The sequence below is a fragment of the Oncorhynchus nerka genome, linkage group LG10 (genome assembly GCF_034236695.1).
Source record: "Oncorhynchus nerka isolate Pitt River linkage group LG10, Oner_Uvic_2.0, whole genome shotgun sequence".
Taxonomy (NCBI): Eukaryota; Metazoa; Chordata; class Actinopteri; order Salmoniformes; family Salmonidae; genus Oncorhynchus; species Oncorhynchus nerka.
Genome location: NC_088405.1, coordinates 61930455 through 61941615, shown reverse-complemented (window position 1 = coordinate 61941615; position 11161 = coordinate 61930455). Strand labels below are relative to the sequence as shown.

The window sequence follows — 11161 nt, the reverse complement described above, 5'->3', positions numbered from 1 at the left end:
CCTATTATCCAAATATTATCCATTTACAGTGCCTTGCGAAAGTATTCGGCCCCCTTGAACTTTGCGACCTTTTGCCACATTTCAGGCTTCAAACATAAAGATATAAAACTGTATTTTTTTGTGAAGAATCAACAACAAGTGGGACACAATCATGAAGTGGAACGACATTTATTGGATATTTCAAACTTTTTTAACAAATCAAAAACTGAAAAATTGGGCGTGCAAAATTATTCAGCCCCTTTACTTTCAGTGCAGTAAACTCTCTCCAGAAGTTCAGTGAGGATCTCTGAATGATCCAATGTTGACCTAAATGACTAATGATGATAAATACAATCCACCTGTGTGTAATCAAGTCTCCGTATAAATGCACCTGCACTGTGATAGTCTCAGAGGTCCGTTAAAAGCGCAGAGAGCATCATGAAGAACAAGGAACACACCAGATAGTTTTACTATCCCTCTCAGCTAAGAACTTGTTTTACTTCTCATTCTATTTTAAATGTGCAACAATCTTGGTTTTAGACCGTATCAGCTGCTATGCTTGTTTTATAGCATGTGTTAAATTGTTTCTAGATGTGTTAAATTGCTTAGATCATAAAAAACCATTGTGCTGCCTTATTTATACACCTTTCCAAGGCCTTCGACATTACATTCTCATTCAAAGGGTGATACATATTTCTGTATCAGGCTTCTTGCAAGTAGTTTGAGAATTACCTGTCAGATAGGACACAATGCCTGATTTCTGATGGTGTCAAGTCTAGTTTTACAAAAGGTGTACCGCAGAGGTCGGTATTGGGACCTGTTCTTTTGACTATTTATATAAATAATATTGGTCTATCAGTTAACTTTATGCAGATGACACTTATGTATGCCATTGCCCCAACTGTTGACAAGGCTAAGTTAGAGCAGCAATCTGTTGCCTTCCAGAAAGCCCTGGTTGGTTTAAAATGTGTACTTAATGCAGGCAAAACTAAATATACTGTATGTTGTTCTTGCTAATTCTTGCAAAATGTTTCTAATGAACTACATATTTATTCATTGGATGGTACTTCCATAGATTGGGTTCCCGCCTATAAATATCTGGGCATTTGTATTGACAAAGATTTAATGTTTGCATCATTCCATTACATCATTAGTTTACCTTTATTTCCTCTCTTTCTCGTGTTGTTCCTAGTGGTTAGAGTGTTGGACTAGTAACCGAAAGGTTGCAAGTTCAAATCCCAGAGCTGACAAGGTACAAATCTGTCGTTCTTTCCCTGAACAGGCAGTTAACCCACTGTTCCTAGGCCGTCATTGAAAATAAGAATTTGTTCTTAACTGACTTGCCTAGTTAAATAAAGGTAAAATAAATAAAAAATACGGATGAGCAAGTTAAAAGCTCTCCCTAAATAGCAGGTAGCAGATTGTATAGTCATCTTTCCTGACAGTTCTTCACAATGGTGACACCATTTACCAGATTGCAGCAGTTACTACTCTTAAGCTTTGGATGTCGTCTACCATAGCGCCCTTCACTTTATCACAGATGACATTTTTAATACTCACCACTGCATCCTGTATCAAAAAGTTCTCTGGTCCTCATTTAAAATCCCGTATATCACTTCATTATTCCCTTTTCGTTTGCAAAGCTCTACTACACAAGCTTCTGACCTACCTAAATTCGGTGTTAAAATCGAAATACCAAACCAGTTCACAAGGTTTGCAAACTCTTGAGGTTCCTCGGTTCTACACCGAACTATGTAAATCCAATTTTTATTTTTAAAGCACCTCTGCTGGAACCAACTACAAAATCCATTAGAATTGGATGTTCTTGTGCCGCTGAGGCAATTAAAAATATTGATTGGGGACCATACTGAGCAATGTAATTGTTTTTCTTGAATATTTGTGTTGTGCTGTATTTTACTTGTTTTTTTATATTATAGTTGATTTTTGAGTTTCTTATTCAATTGTATATGCAGGGTTCCCTTGTGAAAGAGACCCTTGTCTCAATGGTGACTCCCTGCTTAAATAAAGGTAAAAAAAAAGTGTCTTTCGAGAATTCTAATTAAAGGTACACCCAATTTAAAGGGATGGCTTTAGATAAATGTATTGAAAATCTTATTGAATGAAAACTCCACGAGAAAATCTGTTGGCCAGCAAGTGGGAGGGTTTTCAGCAGTTTAAAGAAATGTATTCTGTGCGCGCAAGGGAACCACGCCTGCAAAGCCCATTTTTATTTGATTTATTTCACCTTTATTTAACCTGGTAGGCCAGTTGAGAACAAGGTCTCATTTACAACTGCGTCCTGGCAATTGTAAATTAGTTACCCAACTGCATAAGGTAAAGCCTCGTTCACATTACCCATGGGCATTCTGTTACGTTGCACTCTGTTTATGTCGTGCATTTCAATGGGGACGTCCACGGAGTGGAATGCCCCCCCCTCCCCCCACGGACACTACGTACTTTGACATTTTCAAAATGTTGTTTCTTCAGTCCAGCCAGAGTCCGTCAAAGAACAAGAAGTTACCAAACCAACAAGAAATATAAAAAGATGTGGTTTTCGGTGATGGCTTTATAGGATAGCTAGCAACTTGTAAACACAAGTTACCCATTCCCAAAAGAGTACTATTTTAATAGTAGTGTTAAATAATACATATTGGCTGTTAAGCCAATTATCTTATGACTGTTGGCTCCCGTTTTAAGGTTATTGGGATAGTTATGATGTTTGTTTTTGATGATAATTATTATGTGGAGGTTGCTAGCTACAGTGGCATCTTCAACCGAAGCTAGTTTTACTTGCTATAGAGTTAGAGGAAAAAGTAACTAAACAAAACCTGTTTTATTATCACCTGAAATAATATATTTATCCTGTCTTGAATGAAAAGTTAATATTTTTCAATCTCTGATGAGAGACAGGCTGTCTTCTATCTTGTGTTACAAACACTCCACTTGTCGTTCAGTAGCGGGGCAGGACTCAGTGAAGATGTTGTACTGCAATGTGTACAGCACATAAGTCTGACTGCGTAGGAAATGTACGCCATTCCTAAGTCTGAATTGGGCCCATAGTGAGTAGTGGCTACATAAGCAATAGAGGATTTATTTTTCATCATGGATATTTTGGTAGTGAACACTGAGTTTACTGTAGCAAAACCTTATGCCAGATTACCATATAATTTAGGTCCACATATGTGGATTTTTCTGAGAATTCCTACCTCATCTCCAGTAGGCTACTTGGATATTTAAAGATACCACCACCTCACTTGCATCTGGCTCGGCTTGTTCCTCATGCATACTAGGAGGTTTGGAATTCCATCCTCTTTGAAGTGCAACATGAACTTGTTGACTCTTGGCTGGCTGAGAGGGAGGTGAGTAATGTCTACATCCTCCCTAATCCTAATGAGAGATGGCTGTAATGAGATCTACAGGACAGATATCCTCCCTGTTACCCTGACACCAGGTCACTACTCTCCCTCCATACCTCAGCCACCGCACTCAACCTGGACTCAGGGGTAGATGTAGTATAGTAAATGTAAACCGGGACACTCCAATTAGTGTAATATGTTACGTTTCGTATGGTATGTATTAATTTGTGGATGTTCATCATACATTTTGTATATGTTACGATTTACAGTTTGTATGATGTTACGAATTGCAATTCGTACAATATGATAATTTGCAAAATGTATATGTTACAAATGACAATTTATGGCTAACGTTAGCTAGGTGGCTAATGCTAACATTAGCTAGGTGGCTAACGTTAGCTAGACTATGGGGTAAGGTTAAGAGTTAGGTTAAAGGGTTAGGGGAAGGGTTAGTGAACATGCTATGTAGTCGCAAAGGAGCAAAATAAAAGTAAGTAGTTGAAAAGTTGCTAATTAGATACAATTGTCATTGATGACCTTTTGGTTCGTGTTATAATCCCATACACCCTGACCAACCACCCTACTTTAATTTTTGTCCTTAAGTAACCTTCTGTTTTATGTAACCATACCAAACGTAACAAAATCATACTAATTTGAGTGTCCAGGATTTACATGTACTATGTTACGTCTAGTCTATGAGACCAGGCTGACTACACCGTTCAACAGTAGACATGGATGATTAATCTCCTTACTGATCGCACAACGTTATCTAGTCTGGCAGCACCTTACCCAATCACTGCTCACCTTGGAGAGGGTTCTTGTGTATTGTTACAAATCAAATAATCTTAATGCTCAATTTTCTGTAATTTCAGAGCTGTAATTTCTGTAATTTCTATTAAGCTTTTGACACCATAACACTCAAGATGCAGTCAATATGATTTACAGCAATCAATATGATTTACAGCAATCAAGATTTGCAATTGATGTCACCCTTCATCATGCAGTTCAATTCTGGACTGGCCTCTTTTAGGGAAATCAAATCAGCAGCACATGGGGTGTTGTAGGTTGAGGAGAACATCTCTAACTGTTCTTTTATATAATGTGTGAGATTTTCACCGTCCACTCTGCACCCCCAGTAAGATTCTCTTGAACTCTGATAGAAGAGTTTTGGACTGAGCCTGTGTATGAGGTGCTAATCCAAACTAAAACCATGTCATGGGATTTATAGGGGCAATCTGCAGTTCGAACAATAACAAAGTAGGCACTCCACCACTGATTTGGTAAACAGCTGAGGCATGGGGCTGGATAAATGTAACCACTCCCAAAGTCACGGACAGAGCTATGGATAGAAGGACTGACCATCCATCATATCAAAAGTATAGTTTTATTCATGATTTGAGGCTGTACAGTGTTTGTTTACATTGTTTGCAAACATTGGGGTAAAACAACTTTATTTTAGGTTCTGATTGAGTACGACAGTGGAGCTAAGCTCATAAGTTATATTCTTCAAGAATCAATGGGTCTATATCATTAATTTAGAAGTCGAAATATTGATGTTTTAACTGCAGATTGTCCCTTTAAGTGCCCCTGTACTATGTCTCTAGACGTCAGATTGTTTTTATGAGGGGAGCGGGACATAGAGGAGTGACGAATGCCTGGCCTGGCCCATAATGCTGGCATGTGGTCAAGTTCCTCTTTCATAGACATGGATGACTCCCTATGGGCCAGTGAGGATATAAAAACCACAGAACCAAGTCTTCATACAGCCAGTGTTCAGGCAAACACATCACGGGACTAACTTTCACTGAACAGGAGAAGATATAAGGTAAATTGACTTCATGTGAATGTTATAGTGGCTTTGATATGTTTAAATAGTCATTTTTATGTTAGCTTGGAAGAAAGTTTTATATCTCAGGGATTCATTCAGATTGTACATTCTAATTGTATTGCAGAGGAAAATTGTATGTAATCAGTATTCAAAATGATGCTCTCTTATACTTTAAGTCTGTTATTAGCCTCATTATTAGTGCAGAGTATTTTAAAATAATATTTTAGTGTTTTTCTCAATTTCAAGAGCTGAACTGTACTCTGTTAAGAACTCCTTTCACAGGTTTAAAAGTTTAACATATTGCTAGAACGTTTTGTCACACTAAAGTTGATACAGTAGAACTGTGATATTACTTATATAACATCCAGAAATGGTTTTCAATATGTAAAAACTAATGATACATAACACACCGAAGGTATTCGATTTTCTATACCCAATGTGACAAATGATTTATATTTGGTCATAAATTGTATCTACAGTACCTCCTCCAATTATATTAGTTTCAATTGACACTCAGTGTACAAAACATTAGGAACACCTGCTCTTTCCATGACATAGACCAGGTGAAAGCTGTGACCCCTTATTGATGTCACCTGTTAAATCCACTTCAATCAGTGTAGATGAAGGGGAGGACAGGTTAAATGTTTTTTTTACATGGACTGTGTGTGCCATTCAGAGGGTGAATGGGCAAGACAAAAGATTTAAGTGCCTTTTGAACAGGGTATGGTAGTAGGTGCCAGGCACACCAGTTTGAGTGCCTCAAGAACTGCAACGCTGCTGGGTTTTTCCACTCTCAACAGTTTCCCGTTTGTATCAGAACGGTCCATCACACAAAGGACATCCAGCCAACTTGACACAACTGTGGGAATCATTGGAGTCAACATGAGCCAGCATCCCTGTGGAACGCTTTCAACACCTTGTTGTGTCCATGTCCCGACGAATTAAAACTGTTCTGAGGGCACAAGTGGGTGTAACTCAGTAATAGGAAGGTGTTCCTAATGTTTTGTACACTCAGTGTATTACATATGTAATAAATATTGAGATATAAATGTAAATATATTACATACATGTACAATACTTTCATATAGAATAAAGGTATCCAAATCACCTTATCATTGATGTTGCTCTACTTTTATCACACTTTCAAATACAAAATATTTTTTTTATAATAGGTAAGATCTTAAAAGATCTCCTGAGGAACGCAGCAGCCAGCCAGTCACCATGCTATGCAACATGCATTACTTTTCTATACTGCATGTGCTGCTTGTTGCTTAAACCAGGGGTTCCTAAACTTTTTCACTTGGGGACCCCCTTCCAGCATTGGGGAACATCCCGCGTACCCTCTGCGTGTGTGCGCCACGTCTATTTCTATGGGCACAAGCACTGTTTATGACACAAACTGTTCACCCCCCTCTTGTTGGTGGACAGAATTTGGCAGGTTTAAAGCTTATTTCCTGCAATTCTACACATTTTGTAATGGAGTGCAAAGAAAATTGAGTAGTTTTAATGCAAATTTTCTTGCAATTCTATACATTTTGCCATGTCTAATGTGTATTCATGTGTTAGAGTGACCAAAAAATGTCAACAAAATCTATGGGTTAAAAAATCTAAATAAAAAAAACATTAGCTGACATGGGCTAGTTGATCTGGACATTTGACAAGTTATAAATAGCTCTAAGGTATGCAATGACTGACATGACAAGAGGAACTGATGATTCACTACCTCATTTCGAAATTGGACCTTGTGCATTCTACTAATACAACTTTCAAGAGTGATTTTAAAGTCGGACTGAGTTCCTCACAGTTTGGGAACCATTGGCATAGACTACTGCATGTAAGGGAGTTTCTCATGCAAAGGGACACTGGAGAGGGGATTATGTCCAACCCCAGAACCCCCAGAGCCCTCTAAAACAACCAACCACATGTTCCTTCTGTCTCCTCCTATATAACACTATCCAGATGGACTCCAGCCTGCACAGATGAGGACTATCCAATACATATTCGCAAAACAACACCATCCAAATAGCAAGTCCCAAATGGGCTGTACAAATGTATTTCTTTTTCCGTTAGGTTCAGGACAAATGAAAATGGTTTGGGGATTCTTACATCTGCTGTTAGAGGGGCTAGAAAAATACAGAATAACACCCTATAATACGATTATTTTACATACGGCTATTATCACAAAAATATTTGGCTGTCATCAGAATGTAATATATTCAGTCTTGGCTGAGAACACCTCATTCTTCAATTGGCCCACCCTGTATGTGTCTACTAACATTGAGCAATTTCTTACCATGCTTGCCAAAATTGTCTCATTGTGTTTTAGTTACTGACTTATTGCAACTAGTGCATGTATTTTAGGTTACAGATATTTGATTTTGTTAGGAGACTTTGTTTCTCTAATTTAAAATGTTGCTGATTTTCTGTTATCTTACAGTGGGAGTTGGCTGTAAAAGCAATCACGGACACAGAGTACCCATGGCATTGACACACTCTAACCTCTCAATGGCCACCAACTCGTCAGAAGATCTAATGATCAATTCTTCCTCATGTGATTCCATCTCCCCCTCTCTGCATCAGAACAAGCTGATCCCCACCATCTACAGTGTCATCTTTGTCCTTGGTTTCGTGGGCAATATCCTGGTGGTGTTCGTGTTATGTCAAAAGTCCAACCGTAAAACAGTGGCCAACACCTACATTGTAAACTTGGCCCTCTCAGATCTGTTGTTCCTGATCAGCCTGCCTTTCTGGGCAATCTACTACTCCTTTGACTACAACTGGATGTTTGGTGGGCTGATGTGTAAGCTATGTGGCTGCCTCCTCTCCCTGAACGTCTACGCCAGCATCTACTTCATCACCTGTATGAGTGTGGACCGCTACAGAGCCATTGTCTATCCCCTCCAGTCTCAGTGCAGCAGGAACCTGTGTCGGGCACGAGTGGTCAGCGGTGTGATCTGGACCATCGCCGGCCTCATGACCATCCCCACCATGGCCTTCCGAGACACCTACCACCTGAAGGAGCTGGGGGTCACGGCCTGTGTCCTCATCTACCCACCTACCCAGCCCTACTGGTTCCCAGGCCTGGCCCTGACCAAGAACATCCTGGCCTTCTTGGTGCCCTTCACAGTCATCGCCAGCTGCTACTGCCGCATCGGGAAGCACCTCCTGGGGGGACAGCCCAGCCTGGACAAGAGTTCCAGCAACCTGGACCGCGTAATGAAGATGGTGGTGGCTGTGGTGCTGGCCTTCTTCGTCTGCTGGTTCCCCTTCCACGTGCTGACCTTCCTGGATGCCCTGAGCACCCTGGGGGTGATGCACAGCTGTTGGGTGCGCCAGGCCATCATTACCCTGATGCCCTTCACCCTCTGCCTGGGCTTCTCCAACAGCGCCATCAACCCTTTCCTCTACTGCTTTGTGGGGAACCACTTCCGGGAGCAGCTGTGGCGGCTGTACGAGGAGAAGGCTCCCAGGCTGTCCCAAAAGAGAGACTCCATCAGCACCAGGCTCAGCTCCTTCTCCAGGAAGCTCAGCGACCTCAAGGACACAGGGCCACTGGAGACTTTGGACCAACACAGTAGGGGCCCCTAGTCTAGGGAGGTTACATGGCAGGACTATGAGAGGCCTGTCTGTCAGATGTGTAACAGTTGACACCGGGGATCCTGAATAACCCCCATGCCTAGTCTCCAGGGGACGTTAACCCCCCTATCTACTCCTAATTAGGGACAACCTGCAGGCTGGACAGAGGGAATATGAACATAGATCTAAATGTCAGTTTAACATCCCATGCTACCAAGCTCATGTTAGGGGGAAGGGATATTATATCACCAAATCTACAGTATATGTGCTGGGTAAACCTGTCATGTTGTCTGAGATACACAGGCCAGTGTGATAATAAGTGTGTGAAATATACAACTACAGTGTATGTGCCTTTGTACTAGTTACAATAATGTGGTATGTGTATGTTGTTTTTATTGTATATAAGTAACAGAAATATGTCAATGAACACAGAGCCTTCTAAACGGCAAGAAAAGGTCCATGCAAACATCTACTGTGAACTGTATAATTTGTGTCTCTTGAACCATAATTAACATTGTATTGTGTCAAATGTACAACCCTTATCAGGATACGCTATGAAAGATATGTTTTCCAGTCACTCTTCATTTGATATAAAAGAACAATGAAAGCCAGACAGTAATGACAGTCTTCTTGGTGTGAAAACAAAACATATATTCAAAACATATATTCAGTTCAAGGCCATGATCAAGTTGAACATGGGAAAGCCAGGAGTTGAGTTTGCGTCACATTGTAGCAATTTGAAGATGCATTTGATTGTTTGTCATACAATCACAACTTGCTGGTGTTTTTCTCCTGACATTTCTGTTTGCAACAGTAATGGAGGCAAGGACATAGACTGAGTAACAAGCATTGATATAGGCAGTTGTGCTGCCACTCTGTGGCTGGGTTTGATAACTGCAGGTGCAAAGGAATTCTCCCTGATTGATAATTGCGTAGTTTTTATTTCAAATTGTAGTTTTAGTTATTAAAACCCTTCCAGACCCATCATATTATCATCTAATATGGTCTGAACATTACAATGAACAGAATAGGGAAAAACAAATCAAGGTGACGTACATGTAAAGACAAGTACTGTACTTCAATAGTGATTCCTGATGGGTTTTCCTAATGACCAGAGAGTACAGATGTAGGATCTTAATTGGATCACCGTGTTGCATGAGAGTGTATTGGACATATTTGAGGTTTAAGAAGGCTTCTGAAGTTAGTCATTTCCACTTTGAAATTTCAGATTGATTTTACCTTTCGAAAAATGTGTCAACTCCTGCAATCTTCTTTTCATTAATTAGAATTCACATTTCCTGTTGCTGCAGGATTATTTTCCTGCTGTAGCAAACTGGCTCAAATTAAGATCCTACATCTGTAAGCCTATGTGTGATCTTTTCTTTCCTCTTAGGATATGATATGATTTCCTGTTGATGCTACCGTACTGTAAATACTACCATACCGATTGTGTGTCAGTGCTATTCATTCATAGTGATGGCAAGCTTCAGTGTGATAGAGCATGTGTCCGTTTACCATGGAGTTATCAGCAAGGCCACTACTGAGAGGATCCTGGGTGCAGTGGGGAGAGATGGGAGCCATCTACTCCGAGACAGTGAGAGTGAGGCCAATACCTACCGCCTATGTGTTCTGTGAGTACTTGAACAGTATTGTTGATCCATCGTAGGTTTAGTTATTACCATTTTGATTGACTTTAGCTATAAATTCACAGTTGCATCAATGCTGTTGTGACGAAAACTCATCATTTCTCAGCAAGGCGGTGGATAACAACTTTACAGAATGAAAACAACAGATGGACGATATGACATGCCTTTTTGCATGACAAATACGCACCTGTGTTTCTATCTTTCTGACTCATGCTCATACAGACGGGTTGTTCCATTTAATTTGAGTCCAATTTACACAGACTACCGAATACCATAAATATTGGACTGTAATGTACTGTACAGTACGATTACACTTAATCACTTTTCATTGAATTGCTGTTATCATATTTTTCAGCTATTTTCACTTAAATATTTTTCTGTTATTTTCACTGAAAGATGCAAAGATGTCTATACCTACAGTATTCCAAATCAAGGAGGGGCCCTGGAAAGTTAAGATAAATAATAAACATGATATCAATATCCATTGGTTAGCAGTAGATTACCACATGGGAACACATGAATTACAACAACATACTGTACATTCATACACATGTTCTTACATTCCAATTATAGAAAGCACATCCCTTAGGAGGTATATGGCCTCAAAACGCTACAGAACATACAATATTATAACACGTTAATGTGGTATTAGTGACAAAACCTCAGTTATTTTGGAAATAACAAATGATCCTGACTTGACCTGAATGAACAGATAAGGCGTTTCTGTGTTTCAGACGGAGGGTAGAGTACAGACACGATTATTCAGGACGATAAGG

General features: G+C 39.9%; 1 protein-coding gene across 1 annotated transcript; it reads left to right on the top strand.

The window, feature by feature from the left end:
- The first annotated feature begins 5040 nt into the window (after positions 1–5040).
- agtr2 (angiotensin II receptor, type 2) lies at positions 5041–10186 on the top strand. The gene is made up of 2 exons (XM_029670813.2): positions 5041–5160; positions 7601–10186. Exon 2 carries the CDS (start codon positions 7642–7644, stop codon positions 8749–8751), a length of 1110 nt encoding a protein of 369 aa, XP_029526673.1. The 5' UTR covers positions 5041–5160; positions 7601–7641; the 3' UTR covers positions 8752–10186.
- The last annotated feature ends 975 nt before the right edge of the window (positions 10187–11161 follow it).

What these genes read in the sequence shown, in the direction of transcription:
- agtr2 (XM_029670813.2), top strand. Translation starts at nt 7,642, where the DNA reads ATGGCATTGACACACTCTAACCTCTCAATGGCCACCAACTCGTCAGAA.